General features: G+C 38.8%; 1 protein-coding gene across 2 annotated transcripts in view; it reads right to left on the bottom strand.

Annotated features, from left to right (window-relative positions):
* The window catches only part of cdkal1 (CDK5 regulatory subunit associated protein 1-like 1), a 260,221-nt gene that overhangs the window by 106,425 nt on the left and 136,036 nt on the right, over positions 1 to 17,760 (bottom strand). For both annotated transcript variants that reach the window (XM_074682552.1, XM_074682553.1), the window contains exon 9: positions 5,122 to 5,288. In XM_074682552.1, coding sequence (XP_074538653.1) covers positions 5,122 to 5,288 — 167 coding nt within the window. The remainder of the gene's footprint in view (positions 1 to 5,121; positions 5,289 to 17,760) is intronic.

Raw genomic sequence — 17,760 nt, 5'->3', positions numbered from 1 at the left:
ACAATACAATACAATACAATACAATACAATACAATATAATATAATATAATATAATATAATATAATATAATATAATATAATATAATATAATATAATATAATATAATATAATATAATACAATACAATACAATACAATACAATACAATACAATACAATATAATCAGCAAGTTGTATAAATCTGAATAAGTTATTTTACTGGAACTAAAAATATGTAACTGCATAAAGTTTGGTTTAAAATAAATGGTTTGCTAAACTTTACCTGATTGAGATTTTCCCCATTTTGCATTTAAATTTTAAAAATCCAACAAAAAGGTCTGCTTGAATCATCGTACCAGTGTAATTTTATGCATTAAGGGCTGGATTTAACAGTAATATAGTGATTTAGAGGAGAAATCAGGATATCAAGACATATATTGTGTATCGAGATATTGGATTTTGGCCATATCGTGCAGCCCTAGTTGCAATTTCAATTAAAGACAGGATTTGTTTACCGATACATATCTTTAATATTACAAGAGGAACAAAAGCGGCATAACTAGAACAATCTCTGAGATCAATAAACCTTAAGTGGCATCACTGTGAATCAATAATATCAATGGATGCCTTTAAAAGGCATAGTACAAATCCATTTAGTCTCTGAATATTCCAAAAGCTTGTTCCTACTCTTTATTTTTGTATTTTGATGAAAACCAATGTGTTGGGAGTATGACGCAGGGATGAAATGGATTCTTTGTGCCTCTGACTCTTTGTAAGAACCAATCTCAGACAGTGAAACAAAGCCTACAGTGGAGAAAATGTGACCAGCATATCTGATATATCTCCAGTCAAAGTGAGATGAGCTCTGTGCAGCATGTTTAATGGACAACTGCTACTTCATTCATCTCAGCCTGACTGATTGCTGTGTATGAGGAGGCTACTTTCACACCTCATTTACTGAGTCTGCTAGCATGCTAGATTCAATCACACACTCAGTCTTGCACAACCCTCCTGCACAGGTAACTGCGTGCATATCAGCACACCCCTCATATAATGAGATGACCTACTGGTTTACTCCTGAAAGACTATCGGCAGTCACTGAGAGGCTGCGAGATTCAAGGATAGATCAAAAAATGCCACAAGTGAAAAAACAACATCGTACCAGCAGGAAAGACTCTTTTTCTTCAGCTTTCTCAGGTAAAAGTGTCCAATGTCTGCCTGATGCAATCAACTGAAATGTCAGAGACAAGTGGCCCATGAGAGGCTATTGGGCCTAATGCTCCAATCAGCAAATGGTGCTATGAGGCTGTCTACATCTGTCAGGAAAAACAGGCTGCACGTAGGAATAAATTGCGTGTCAGAGGTAGACAGCGCAAAAGTGTTGATCTGGGTGAGTGCGTGTGAGAGAGGGTAATCTTTTAGGGGGGAGTGGAGAGGTTACTTGGCCTTTTCAGCTTCAATCACAGCCATTCAGTATGATGCTGTTACATAAGTGCCTCTGTTCTTAAAATCTACTTTTGGAGACTTGGCCTTCATCATCATAACAGCGATATTATTGCTGTGATTACCGCCATCATGAGAGGAAGTGCAGTGAAGAGGTAGAAGAAGTGTTGAGGGATGAGTAATTAAGAAGAAGCAAAAAATAGTGCAGTGACAGTCCTGGGAGGACGAAGAGGAGTGAAAGAGGAAAGGTAAAGTTTAAGAGGAAAGCAAGACAACTTCAATCTTTCAAAGAAACCCTTTTCTATAAAGCTGTTCAGTGAGATGTCGGTCTCTCCATCCTTGACAGTATTTCAAGGTTTATAAGTAGGACTGGAGAGGAGAGGGGAGGGAATGCTGGGATGTGAAGAGAGGCTGGTGGGAGAGAGGAGGAAAGAGGGCAGTGGATAAAGGGTAAATGGGGTACAGGAGCAACAAAAGACAATGATAAGTTAAAGAAGAGCACTCTTATCTTTCCTTATGTAGGTTAATTGACTGAGGAATTAAAGCTAAAAAGATATAATTCAATTCAATGCATGGACATTAACAATGAAAGGGCTGGTAGCATATGAAATGACTCTTAACATACACACTCACTTGCAGACTAAGCCAGGGTGTCGTCCTAGTATATTTCTAATTATCAGTTAATTGTTATTCCCTATCATTAGGAGGGTGGTTTTTTAATTGTAATGTAGCCAAGCAGAAAGCCTACCTATACATGTGGGGGACAATTAGCCACCTCCATTAACCCCTGGTTAATTACAACCTCCAGTGCTGCTTCCCACAGCACTTTCCCACTCCTTTTTACCCCTCATCTCTATCCCCGGGCCTTCATCCCCATTTTTATTCTCATTCCTGCCCTCATTTCATTCATTTATGATCTCCACTCTTCTATGATTGTTTGATTTTAAAAGTACATCTGTCATGGACTTCACTGGCCTCCTTTCTGTCAAAAAGTTTTGTTTTATTTTAGTTTTCTGGGTTACCATCACACCATTTCTGCCCTTTGTGTCACTCCTCTCTACATTTTCATTTCTCTTCAATACTCATTCTAGTTTCTTTCCTCCCAAGGGATGATGCTGGTAATGCTAAAAGGCAAGGCATACTACTGTCAAATCCAAGTAATAAGAAGTTACAAGACAGCCAGAGAACACAAAAAGGGGGAAAAGACGCAGATCTCTTGGTTGTACACCATTTCAATTTCACAGTTACCCTTCATTTATACTAAAGTAAAGCTCCAGTACAGACAAGCTTAGTTCTGTCTCAAAAACTTGCCTGACATATAGTATCCATTAACTCTGACCATCAGTGGCCAAGAACAAGAAATGCATGACATACACATAGGGCTGGGTACCTAACCTCTGTTCTTTTATGGCACTAACAGGAACGCTCTGGTAGTTCGGAGTATTAAAACATGCCTCGTCTTTGGTGCCAAGTTTTGGCATCCAAAGGGTTACTCACTTGATCAAGATCTGAGAATGTCACCAGTGAGTGGCTGTAACATTGCATGTGGTTGTGGCATGCAGGTTGTTGCCAACTTAATGGCTCTGTTGCTTTAAAAAGCGACTACCTACAAACCTGGCAACTTTTCTGGAGTTTAGAGACTCAAAGAGTGCAGTCACACTGTGCCCAAACACGCTTCAACCCTCCAGTTTGTTTGTGGCCAGCGTGACCACAAGTGTGCCCTGCTCAGCCACAATTAACTTTTCTGCTTTGTAGAGGTAAGCTTTTCAGCATGGTACACTTCATGCACTAGCACAACTTGGTTGCGGACAGCGCATATGTTACTTGCTAGGCACCGCCCTGTTGGCTATGGCTGCCTTTTGCAGCTGCGCTCTCTTTTTTGTCTGTTTCTTGTAATTTGCGTGTAATAACGTGCTGATTCTCTGGTGTGAGCTAAGAATGGACGACATGGACCTGTCCTTCCATCCATCATTATTGGAAATGTAAGATCTGTCTCCAATAAGACGGATGAGCTAGCTGTGCTAACCCACCAACAGAAAGAATACCAGAGGGCAGAGTAGCATCATGCTATTCACAGACATGGCTAACGGAGCTAACATCAGACACCAACGCCACATTGGAAGAACTTCACCTGCTGTGAGGAGACAGGATCCAGGAGACAGAGATGGATCATGACTGAAGAAGCTCAGTCCTGGACCCTGTGGAGGTGGAGGCTGGCTGAACTGGACAATGATGGACAAGCTGTCAGCATCTATTTTCTTATGAAATTTTTTGCACTTTCTATACACTTTCTTACTTTTGTTTTCTTGATTGCTGCTTCAATCTTGTTGTACTTGTTACAATGACAAAATATGATCCATGACATATGCTGCAGCCTGAGCAGGCGTCTGCATGCAAATGAATCGCGTCAACACTTGTCTCTTTTGGTCATTTTTGGTCCCAACCCCAGACAAAGAGGGAGGATTGTTTTGGCATTAAAAAAAATAAAGGAGGGTCATTTACAAACACATTTAAGGTGCACTCAGTATCTACTGACTATTTTTTTTACTGGAAATTATTTGCTTATTTTAACAAGGAAAACTGTTCAGAGTGGAAAAATACTACAGCTGAAAGATAAGACTTCAGATTTGGACTGCGATGCATAATGTAATGTTTCCTTTTGTTAAAATTGACATTATAAAATCGGTACCAAAATTAATATTGTTCAGGAACCATTATCAAAGTGAAGGTATTGGTACCGGCCCTACATACTCACTATCAGCTAGCCAACGCTTTTTGTGCAACTTCAAAACTTGATCATCCAGAGCCTACCACAATACAGGAGCTGAGTGAGTGACAGCGATGAATAATGTCAAAGCTTGACCAAATTATTGATCTGTTCCTTAGAGACATTTTATCTTTCTTTGCACTGAAGGTTTTCATTTACAGGTAAGGTAAAACCCTTTACAAAGGGTAAGATGTATTCATACATCACACCATGTTCATGCCATCCCTATTTAAATCGCTTGCTTAACAGCATGAATAAAACTCTGGTATTAATCTGCTGAGCAGACATTAATGAATAATGGAACTGTGATAGACAAGACTGACTTTAAAAAAACCCGGAAGATTTTCATCTTTCTTAGGATAAAAACTTGTTTATCCCTGATATCATATAAACCCTCCTCTTCAGTCCCCGTTCCTCTTTTTTTCTCCAGGTTAACTTGTTGTCTGAAAGCAGAGGCACAATATGCTTACTGTTCACTGATAGTGAAAATTGTGATAATTAATTACTAAATACTGCAACCCAAACATTTCCAGAAACAATGATTTTCTTTTTAAATTCTCATTTAAATAACAGAAAACCTGTCTGACCAACAGAGACAGACATGCAAAACATGCAGAGAAAGAGATGGGCAGAGACGGAGCGAGAGGAAGAGGATAACAATGTCCATTGTTCCATTAGGAAAGACAATAATGACTGATAAAATGAGGTTGCTAAAGAGGACACAATAGTCCTTAATTGACTCATTAGGGAGAGAAGAGAATGGACTGCACTAATGAATGGTACGAGCGCGGCGGATAAACTGCTTGGTAAGCAAAAGAGAGAAGAATTTAGTTTATTAAATCTAGTAACAGCAATATTATTTGTTGTAAGAAAAGGATAGCGCACAAATAAATGAAATGTCCAAAAAAAAAGTGGGTGACCTTGAACTGCACATACCTCCAGGTGTTCCAGGATGTATGGAGGGTTGGTCATACCCAGCCTCAGCATCGCCCCTTCAGGAATCTCCTCCACTAATCTCCACAGCAGTGTGGGCAGGTCTGTTCCGATGTCTCTACCATAAGCTCCTGTGTCTTCACTGGTCAGCCAGATTTCACAAACTCCCTCTGGAAAGATAAACATAGTAAAATGGGTTAAACATACTGAATAACTTATGCAAACTATTTTTTATTACCAAAAAAAATCCACTCAGTAGGACATTGCTGTAAATGCACAGCAGTTTTGACAACCCTCATTCTTGGATTCCTCATTCTTTAGTTTTTCCTTTTTGGGTTTATCTCATAGTTGCAAAATATGATTTTTAGACCATTTGGTCCATTTATTTTAATCATCTCAAAAAGAAATTACACAAAACAAGCAAAAAAGTCCCCTTGTTTTCTGCTGCTTTGCATTTATGAATTGCTTTTTTGTCACATTAGGCTATGTGCCCCCATTTCTCTACAGCTGTTCCTAAATTTAACTATACAAAAAAGTGGTAATTATGTAAGAATGAGCCTACAAACTAAGAGAACATGGTTAAAACTGATGCAATTTTGACCTTTAATATTTGCAAGTCAGTGACACTTCAGTTTGCCCTTATGTCTTGTCCAACAACAAAACAAATAAAAAAAAAAAAACACTTTATATCTGTTATGGTTGTTATAGTTGTACGGACCAAATTCATAGCTCAAAACTGCAAGCAGTTTTTAAATAAATCATGATTTTAAAAAGAACAGTTTGCATCAACACAAGAAATTAAAAAAACCCTTCTCCTGGTAGTGAAAGTGTGAGTAACTTTATCAAAAAATAAAAAATAAAATTCTGAGATTTGTTGCAAACTTTGCAAGCTAAAACTAGCTTAAAATAAGTCCACAGCAACTATGCAGCAGGGCTGGTCTATTAAATTAATCCTCATTCTGTTGAAGATTCCTGTCCCAGAACATTTGCCCTTGACTTGAGTCAACAGTTTTACTGTTAGTGTAAAACAGTCCAAAGAGAATAATGATCTGGTTAGAAAAAAATAATAATACACACTAATTTCTCGACACAACTATAAGAACCCATTTTAAACAAACATGTTACATAGTTCACAGACCATGATGGCAGCTTGTCTGAGGCATTATTTCACAGCCCTTTAGGGACTGCATGTTGTCATTGCCTAAATGAACCAAAGCCTTTGCAGAATTTGGCTCATGACATTCCCTGACAAGTATTAAAAGTACCCGTCTTATAAACAGGCATTCAACGAACGTGAAGGTCACATACAGCAAGAGGGGAAGATCTACTGTCTTCATGCTAAATTAGAGCGCCGCTCACTGCTAGGGCTTAATGATCTAACTGTCATTTGGCTGTGGGTCTGGAAATGGTTGACTGTCTGCTTAAGCTATGTTTTAAGACATATCATATCACACAGGCACATAAAAACACATTTGCAACTGCAGGGGCACAAGAACGCACAGACACACACAAACATCATTATCATTAGCTGTGCAGAGACGGACAGAAAGATGCATGTGGTCATTCAGAAAGTAAAGATGGTGTTTGGCTAATTGGACAGTTTTTGTTAGTGTGTATGTGTGTGTTGGAGGAAAAAAAAAGGGGGAGGGGGACAAAAAAATGCAAATTTAAAGGCCTGCATAGGCCAGATGGATTAAAGATGATGGCTGTATAATTGTCCACAGTGAAAGACTTTCCAGACCTCATTATCATTGACATTAAGACGAGCCAATGGATTCTGGAGCTGGCATTACTAAAAACACTCACAAACAGCCAATAATCACATGTGATCAGATCTGAAAGTTATGGCTGACAAACCAAAGAAGCTATTAGGATGTAATGTTCATTTTCAATTGTATGCTATTGATCAAAATTTGGTCTAACGTTGATGTAATGAATGTCCTTTGTAATTTATTATCTTTCCCCAGCTAAAATACATTCACAATGTGCATCTGTTCAAATATTGAAACCTTGTAGTGAATTGCTCTGAAACACTTTGTCATCTTTTTCATTTTTAGGTCTGAAGTAGGTGATGACAGCCAGTTCCCAGGACAGATAAAGTCAGCTAGTTTGGACTGGGTTATACTGATCCCTTTGCCAAGGTCTAACTGTGCCTGCATCTTCATCTGGAACCTGGGAATCTAAAAGTATCTCTTCTGTCCCACAATAATATTGGCCAAGTGGTCTCTTAATACACAGACAAACCTAAATGAGCTCCCCTCGAAGCAACTGGTTTCTTCCAAAACAACATTCCTGTAATTTCACTCACATAATGTTGCCAAGCCAGTGAGCTTGTGTAATGACTGCTATTAAATACCTCTTGTGAATTCTGTGTTAATTGTGCTTTGAACTATGTGATACTGTGGTGTTTATTCAAGGCCAAAATCAAACATAGATCTCCAGATAAACCCAATAACCTGCCCAGTAATTTGCCCCTATGGCCTGCTCATGGGTCCCTTTTGTATTAGTTGTGCCGATGGTCATTATTGTTGGCCAAAGACTCAGAGACGGGGGCTGTTTCATCAGGAAATGTTGGTCTGCCCCCCTTTTGCTATCTGTTACACAGCTGTTTCCTATGGTGTTGGTACGTGTGTCATGGAGCGATGGCTCGTGTTGATACAAAACTGAAATGTTTCTTTGTATTGTTAAGTGAAGGGCAACCCCTAAACCAGCAAGTCAGAGCTTCAAGAGTTGATACCTATATTTCTGCTGGATACCGGAGCATTACACATCAGGTATCACAACGCAAACTGGGCTGGATGGAAAGGAAGATGGTTTTCTGAATAAAATACTCTTTGTTGAAACCAGAATAAATTTTATTTAACTGCATCAACAAACCACAATAATGAGCAGAGCCAAGCCATGAGTCCACAGGTGAAGACAACATGAAGAAGGGGAGGGTCATGATTTAGCAGGGAATCTGTTAATTTACTAATTACAGCAGGAAATACTTAGTGACATGACCCCAGCTCTCCTGCTCCATATTGTGTTTTTGAAACAGAACTCAGCCTGTCTGTACTTTCTGGTGTCTGATCAACTGGTGGGTGTTGATATTCGGGGGAACACAGGGCCAAATAGCAACAAAGCAGAGTTGGATCGGACATGAATGTGGTGGAAATCCAGTAGCCTCTATAAACACTGCATCAGCTGTTTTTTTTTAAAATATTCTTTCCTTAGTTTATTTCATTGATATCTATTTCCTGATTTTGCCTGAGCTGTGCCGATTTCTGTCTCCATTCAAAAACTGATAGTTTCATTTTTCTTCTTTTGCAAAGCTATTTGTAAGTTGGATCTTACAAGTCCACAAAAATCCAAGTGTATCATGGCTGTTATATCAGCAGTAATTGGTGACATATGATATTTAAAACCAGAAATGAGTCAAATTGGTGAGAAAGGCTATACTTTGATATGTTCATTGAAGATATTGGGTGTATGAAGTCGGATATCTGCTGTCAGCAGAAATGCTCCTGCAAAAGCCTCAAAGCTGAACCATTTCAAGCAGAAGCTGTTCGGTCATCATCCTTTACCAATGACCCTGCTTTTAGAAAAAGACATCAAGAGGCTAGTTTCAAGTCATTAATGTAACAACGTTATACAAAAATGTGTTATTGTTACTGTTAGAAAACAGTCTAAAAAAAATTGAACCTCCTGAAATGACTTTCCATTCTGTCTGACCCAAATGTGTTTGTGTAATAAACCTTTCAGCAGACCTTATTCTTCTATGTCACCAAATCATGTAGGTTGATGTCATAGCAGATACAAACAAGGGTGGGGAGCAAGGCTTTTCCAAAAAGTTATTAACCTTCACTGAACTCTGATGGAGCAGAGCAAGCACACCACTGGGAAGGGTGAACAGAAGTGCACATGGAAACAGGGCAGAACAGGATGATAGGTAAGCTGTAATTCTACTTTTCCAATGATAATAATAATAATAACAATAATATCAGCAGCATGTCTGTCGAACACATTACAAGGATTACAAATCATGAGTACAACCATCTGTTTTATATTTGGATGCACAAGTAAATCAGTGAATGTCTGCTCATAGGTTTTCCAAAACAGTCCTTGTTGGTTGATTTTGTTTTGCCAATCTACCTTAGAACTCAGTGTAACATCTGTCTTTTATAGATTTTTATAGACTTTTATAGATTCACATTCATCAGGGTGCACAAAGATCTAAGCAAGTTCTTCATTATTTCATAAAGTCTGTTGTTGTCTTTAGTCATGCTGGGAAATCAAATCAAAGGCAAATTTTAAACTCAAAGAAGTATACTTCACCAGATGCAATTCTATGTTGATTTATAGCTTTTGTATTAAAAAAAAAAAAAAAAAAAAAAAAAATCTCTGGTCTTCATTCATTCATAATCATTGCCTCTATGATACTTTTTTCCCTGGTAATGTCTATGAGCACAGGCTGCAGTACTTCAAATAACATGAGCATGTACTGCTGCAGACCTTTAAATATCATTATAATGTTTACATATATAATTTCCTATGGCCCTGTGTCCCTGCTCCGCCTCTGGATAAAAGGATGGGTAGAGTAGGAGGAGAAGAGAGATGAGAGCTTTGAAGTGAAGGCTTTGAAGGAGCATGACAGAACCAATTGATTCAGGTGATTGGGAGCTTTCGTGAAAGCCACTGTTGAAATGGTAAAAGGCTCTTAAATCATAAATGAGACACACAAGTAGCACAACATGACCACACATTTCCATGTCATGCTTGTTTCTATTAGTAAGTACATCCTGGCTCTGATTCTTACAATAGCATTTGTACATACTTGAACACAGAGAGAGCGACGTGTGAATTTCATGCTTGAAGTCAGTTCAGTTGTTTGCTACAGTAACAAACCTGTCTTTACTCAGGCGGACAAACACAAAATTTAATTTGTGGGTCTTTGGCTTTCCTCCCAGCCCACAAAATGTGATATTTAATGACAAAACCTGTACCTTGTAGTGCTTGTGAATGTAAAATCCTGACCTAAAACAAGCTGTTTGGATTCCGGGGATTTGCTGACATCAGCGATTCCCTTTTTTGACCAATTAGGAGCAAGTCTGACCTCATTGGTCCACCAAAGCAGATACCCCCGCACCCCCTCCCTGCCCACTCATCTCTCCAGCAGCGGGAGGAGAATGCCAAAGTTGAAGAGCCATCACTGCTCTGTTTTTGTCTGTAAACAGCCACATAGTTCCATGCACAAGCTTCTTATCTTGGAAGAAGACAAGACTGGGACAAGACCTGCTGTCGTGGGGGTCCAAAGTTATGCCTCACAATATTTTGTTGAGCTATGGGCTACATACTTTTTAGCTTTAACATTGTAAAGAGCAGTTACACTTTATTTTGTCTATTTCTTGAACTTATTTGAAACAACTGCATCATGGTAATCGATTTGATCAGCAAACAAAACTTACTACAAGCATCTTGACTTGAAAGAAAAAAATATTAGCACATCAGACCCATTACATCTTTTTTTTTCCAAAAGCTTTTTTAAATAACATTCACGTTGTCAGGTTAAACACTTTGGAACCCTGCAGGGGGTACCTTAGACATTAAAATCCACTGTTATTTTATCTATGCAACGTAAGGAAAACAGCCTGTTTTTTTAAGTATATGTTTGTCTAAGCCAGTACTGCACATCTGTTGTGTACATAAATACACACATTCAAAGTTTCCCCTTTATCCAACTGTTCACAGATGGGTTCAGCATTCCTACTTATCGTAATCTCTAACCAAGATACACATTTTGATTGGCTGCCACAGGCTATCCTGTTTAACAGATTACAGATCAGATGATCCTATTAGAGTGCATTAAGCTCTATTTTCCATAACACAAGTCAACACATGGGGAAGCATATTACAATACATACATAGTAAGAGAGTCAGGGGGAAACATTTACTGGGTTGAAGGTGTCTCAAAGTTTTTTTAATTGTAGATTTCAAACTGCTTTAGTCAAAAATGACTGATTCAGCTAAAAAAAAAACAAGCTGTGTCTGGATGTGTATCTACTGCTTGTGAGCTCATATACCTTGATATATTAGCACAAACACACTCACACCCTGCATCGCAGCAGCTTAATGTACACAGCATGCTTAGCTATGTGTTGCTTTGTGTCACGGAAAATAAGGATTTGACTCAGTCTAACAGGATCATCTTTATGTACATTTAATCTCTAATCTATTGCATTATCCCCGGTAACCAATCAAAAGGAGGCCGACCATGTATATGGTAATAACAACCCATATCCCAGAGAGATAATCACTCTTACTCAATGACTTAAAGCATGTCATTAAACACTTTCTGGTTGGCTGCCATTATTTTTTTCTAACAGTGGTGAAACATATTTTACTGGTTTCACTGATTATTATATGAGTATTCATAGTCAGGTATCAAAACTTTTCTTTTCAACATTTAAATTTGATGCTTAAATACTGATGGTTGTGCCACAGTATATCTTTAATGTTTGTAACACAACAGCCTGTCCAAAAAAGCATTCATACTGCATTTATTCTAACATTTACCACACATGTTCTTTATTGAATACAAATTTGGTTTGACTTCTGAACACAACCTTGGTTTGCACAAAAAAAAAGATTAAGAGAGGAAAACATTAGTCAGATTTCTTGTAGGTTATGAACACCTTCAGTATGAAAATGTTCAAATGACTAAGGATAACACAAAGAAGTACCATTCTGTTGGCCATGTGGAAATTATCTACTGCTCAGATCAATTTAATCATCAGGCTGACATGAACCAGACAACAAATTAAGACTCTCTTGAATGGGTCTTCATTCCACCTTCATCTTATACTTTCTGCTCTTATTAAATATCATATAAATTATTCATACAAACATATGAAGAGAGCACACTCATACAGTGCAGATTCGCACACCTCATCTGCATATAACCATGTATAAACATGTTACACTTTAGTCCAGTGCCACTGACTGGAAGGCTTGTCTGACCTTCAATCACATTAGCCCCTCCCCTGCCCTCCCCCGTTAGCCAATCCCCTCTAGCTGTCTGCCTTCACACTGCCTTCCACCACGAGACAGTGAATTAAAAAATCTCTGGGGCTGATGTCAACAGACACAGCTTGAGAAATGAAATGATGAATTTGGAGTGGGGGGCAGGGGGGTGTAGTGTATGTTGATGTTAAGATAAAAAATTGAGTTAATCAAACTTCTCAGGAAGTTCAAAAACTATTTTCATTTTGTAAAACAAACCGTTTAACACTGTAAAACAAACATAACCACTAGACAATTTATTTATGCTTTTATTTACTTACATCTCTGTTTATCTCTGCTGACAGGAAAACTGTTCCCTAAAGAACAACTTTACATATGTGATGCAACTTCACTTTATTCAACACTTCTCTCTTTGTTTGGTGTCCAGGGATTATCTACCTCATATGACTGTGTTTATACTACAGTGAATAATGAATTTGCCAATAAGACAGTTTAAACTGCCATATGTCTGATTCTGAAAAAAATGTTATCCATCCCTTGGTTGCATACAAGTAAAATAAGTTAAAAGCAAAACCCCTGCTTACACAATATGAAGAAATTATACAGTGATTACTAATGTTGTATTCAAAAGCTCTCACAGAAATTCTTAATCTTTTCTAATCTTTGATTCACAGGCATGCAGGAACTACACACTTTTACTACCACAAGAAGCTTCATATTAATACACATATATGCACCGACACATGCAACACACTGTAACTCATGCACAAACACCACATGCAGAGTTTAATTGCAGTAATTAAGCAGCTTAATTTAGAGCAACAAATGTTGATGTGGCGCGTGGGTGTCTTGGCAGGTAGCATCATCATCACGGATTAACCCAACACACACTTCTATATGCAAATATTCTCTTCAGGCATGTTTACACTAAATACATGTGCATGTGTGCATGCACTGATGTGTCTGTGGTGCGCATGCATGTGTCTCTGAGTGTGCACACACACATACACATGTGGCTGTAAATGCATATGATTGGCTTTAATGAACATCCCACACAATCCTTGAAACAACAACATGTCAGCTTTAACCTACTTTCACATAGTTTCTGAACTACATGCATGACCTTCTGTGCACGCTCGTGCATGAGATAGAGTGTCTGGATACATCAAAGCTTGTATGTGAGTGTGTGCACACACGCACAAACAGGGTATATAGTATATAAGGAAAACATGCCAGAGTCTATATGGGTCAGAGATATTGTATGGATGTATCAAAAGTAATTGGCAGAGGGGCTCCAAGTATGGTGTGTTTGTGAGTGTGTGGATATATGAATGTATAGGGGGTAATTGGGGAAGAAGTTACATCTCTTCTTTTATCTTTGTGTGTGTGTGTGTGTGTGTGTGTGTGTGTGTGTGTGTGTGTGTGTGTGTGTGTGTGTGTGTGTGTGTGTGTGTGTGTGTGTGTGTGTGTGTGTGTGTCAAAGAGGAAGTAAGTTATGAAGCTTCCATCACACACAGACCTCTTCACAGAGGATCTGCTGGGACTAAAAAGAACCCAGAAGCTGCGGCGTGCAGCACTCAGAGCTGCTGTGTCCTGTCAAATTATCAAATCCAGTGAATATGCTGAATGGGTGGAAACAAGTCAAACTAAGTTACTAGTGCCCAAGCCAACTTTCTTTGAAATATGATGTAAATTATGATATTAAAAGTGTGCATTTTCTTCCTCCATAGTGAGGACATTGCATTAATATTTTATCTACTCCACTTGAAAAACTTCTCTTTATCGCTTAGTTTTTCTGCTGCGAGACACTTGGATAGATCCTACCTACCTTTCGACAGAAATATGAAATATTATTAGCAGAAGCCACCAGACTGAAGTCTTTCGACCATTCTCATGGTTCTAGCGATTATACCGTAGACTGTATAAAACATGGACATAGCATCTGCAATGTCACCCATCTGTTCCCGAAACCGTGAAATGGAGCCAACCCAAGGACGCAGCCACATTTGCTATAACGCCGGCTGTGAGTTTCCTTTCGAACAGCTACACATGACCTGAGCTGTGTTTCTGATGGGACAACCAAATGATCCTAATAACTTCTAAGCCGCAGAGATAGAGAAAAATTCACTCACCGTACAGTGCGTCCAGATAGTGAAATCAGCATTTTAGACCCAAGCCGTTTTCTGAGCCAGGCTGTAAATATGCTTTTTAATGCCGTAAAAGTCTGTTTTTATGGTTGGGTGTGCATGTCCCTTGGATTAAGTAGAAAATGTAGTTCATTATTAATTCACAGAAATGGTTGTTTTAATGTGTATGCTTTTATTTGTACATTTGTTAAACCAATTTATCAAGTTTAGGTATCTGTCTATACAATAACCTGTCTCTCCAACAATACAGGCTAGAAGAAGACAAAAGACCAGTCTTCCTAATCAAGACAAATGGCTCTGGTAAAGAAGGCAGAAAATATGATTGGATGTTTGATTTTGCACCACCTCTGTGTTTAAGAAGCAACCAGCTTTCAAAGTCTACAGAAGTGACTTTCTGTAGTTCCAGGAGGTTGAGTTTTTCTGGTTTAACTTTGATTTCAAAATGTAAACACAAAAACTCAAAAAAAGAAGAAACAATTAAATTAAGAAAACAAAAGTACAAGAGAGTGTTGATGACTTTTGTCTTAATCAGTGGGACAACAATATCTACAAGACCATGTTTAAAACATTAAAAAGTTGTTTTCTTAACTTAAGAAAATAAAAACTATCCCTTTATTCAGTGTCACCTTTACTTATAAAAAGTTGTCTCTTTTAGGTTAAACATCTGGAAAAATAAAACTATGTGACTGAGTTACTGCAGATTATATGATTGCATAAAAACAAGAGTCATCAATTCAACAGGGATTTTGAGCCTTGCCTGGAGATTTGACCAAATGTCCGTCTATCAGGATAATGAACTTGTACTGTACGTCATTAAATGCACATGAGATGAAGCTGAGGGGAGGATGAATAACTGATGGGGTGCGTAGATTAAAGGACAGGAAGGCTGACACACAGAGTCAGAGGCAGGGGGGGGTCAAAGGCAGCTATAGAGGCAGATCCCATCCCAGTATGCTTCAGAGACCCCAAGAACTGTGAGGCATTAAGGGCCTGGCCTGACAGACACACATGCACGCACACACACACGGATTACATATGGAAATGAGTTCCTATTAAAAAGTCATTGCAATGGTAATGGTTAATATCAGCTGTCAAAGAAGTCAAGCCAGTGAATGCACACACACATTAAGTCCTACAGCTGTGTTATTAATCAGACATAATAAGGTTTAACTCTTTCTAATTCAAGGCTGTTGACCTAATTTCTTAACACGCTGTTTGTGCGGGCGTGCACTTGCTGTGTGCGCGTGCAGGCACTAATTTGATAAATAATAATATGTCTGGTCAGTATTTATGCTAATATATTCAAGACCCACCAGCAGGCATCATGTTTGTGTCTGTTAATTCACTTAGCCAGGGTGGGTATATATGTGTTTGTGTGTGTGTGTGTTTGCTATAGAATGAGTAACTATACCAATCCAGGACGAACTTCAAACTCTGGCAATGTATGTGTTAATTAAGTGAGTAACTAGATATAGTATTATGTGTGTTTAAGAGTGTTAAGAAATGTGCTACTCTTCATGTATGCTGTGTGTGAGCGTGCTGCGGTGTTAATGTAGTCGCAGAGTCTCTAAACACTGCCTTATGTAAATATTAGTGCTTTTTATGTAAACCTATGAGATATTTGCCGTATTAAAGCTTGGTTTAATGACTGTGGTTTGTTTACCAAGTTCAAAAGCTGATGATCAGACAGGCCATGTGCAGGGCTACTGATTCCAGTCCATCCAACATCCCTCTCTTTATTTCTCCTCCTCTTTGACTTTCTTTTTCATCCTCCCCCACTTCACACTACATACACACTTCCACACAGCATGTCTTTTGAAGAGTTTATCTGTACTTATCTGGGAACAGGTGCTTAAGAGAGGCGTGGAGTGATCTTATATAAACAAATACATACTCCAGCCGTCTGTTGAAATGACCGCTGATCACCCACACAACCTTAGGTACCAACACATGCACCGTATAGACAAACTTCTGCATTCATACTCTGATAAAGCTGATGAATAACTGTACATCCTCATCTCTCATGAATATGTATACACATTAATGTTTGACAGGAGCCACAGATGATGGGACATGGGAATACAACAGAGAGTGCAAAGGCCTGGATGTGCAGTTCAGTTCTTCAGCACAGGCAGACAAAGGTGAACAGAGAAAACTGTACATAAAAGGTGAGAGTGATGATAAAGGCTGTTTTTAAACCTAGTTGATTCATGTCAGCTGCAAACACACTCATACAAAAGCCACAGTAAAAGGCGATTGTCACTCTACAAGACCTATACATGAACACAGAACCATAACCTCACATTCTTCATAGCCACTTAAGAGCAAAATGGTTTAAAGGGGACAGTTATGTATGATGATCAACAAAAAGCTTTAGCCAGTGATGGACAAGAAAAGTCTCCTCTTCTCTTTCTCTTGAAGGAATAAAGACACATTTTGTTCTGCCTGAGTGCAGGTATGCACAGGTTTGTCTCAGATGGATCCTTCATGACAGTTAAGGCTATAGCTCTAGACACTAAAAGCTGAAAAGCAAAGTAACGCACACACAATTGCTGCTACAAGGCAGCGAAGAACTGCTCTAAACACACACACACACACACACACACACACACACACACACACACACACACACACACACACACACACAAACATACACAGAAAGCTGCAGTGGGGGTCGAAGGGAATCGGGCATGGGGTGTTCTGCAAAGTGACAGATGTGGCGACAGGCCGTCCAGTCAAGCATAAATACTCAACGGCTTCCTCAGCTGAAGACCTGGAGTGACATTCACTGCGGCTAGAGAGAGAAAGTGTCAACACAGTCTTATACACACGCGCACAGACACACAGACACACAGACACACATACACACACACAAAGATCCCCAACACACAATTCTAACAGAGTTACTACAAAAGAGGACTTCAAGATCAGCGCCCCCTTAAAATTTCAAAGAGCTGTCTATTAATCAACAACAAGCATGATTTTATTGTTTGTTAAAATGTAAACAAATATTCTGAATTCAGGAACCACATTAGTTATTAATTACTAACCAAAGAGGACAACTTAGAGGAGGAGGACAAAAGCTGTTTCCAGACCTGAGCTTTGGAGTATGTTAAGAAACCAAAAAAACTGTCCTACATAAATGCTCCTCATCAGAAGTCCAAAAAATGTTCTTTGTGGTTTTCAGTACTTCTGGTGAGACCACAGGTTATTTTTAAGCTTTTCTGCATCATCTTCATTTCTGATGGATGAAGGCTGCTGCTGCTTAGTTCACATGTGAGCTCACCCAGATTTTACCTTTAAAATGGCACAAGGCAGCTAGTAGGAGATAAACTAGGCTGGAGAGATGCATGTCAAGACATGCCCCAGCATGCACCAAACATGTTGAGGCATGTGGCCAACAGAGACGAGATCTGAAGCTATTTGAAGAGAACCAGACCTTATGGATCTCCTGCCTTGGCATAATTTATTTTAACTGGGAAATAAACACTAA

The sequence above is a fragment of the Halichoeres trimaculatus genome, unplaced genomic scaffold (genome assembly GCF_033239565.1).
Source record: "Halichoeres trimaculatus isolate MK-OKI-2021-1 unplaced genomic scaffold, fHalTri1.1 fHalTri1_scaffold_12, whole genome shotgun sequence".
NCBI classification, from domain to species: domain Eukaryota; kingdom Metazoa; phylum Chordata; class Actinopteri; order Labriformes; family Labridae; genus Halichoeres; species Halichoeres trimaculatus.
Note: the sequence above shows the minus strand (reverse complement) of the source record. Positions and strands in the feature narration are given on the sequence as shown.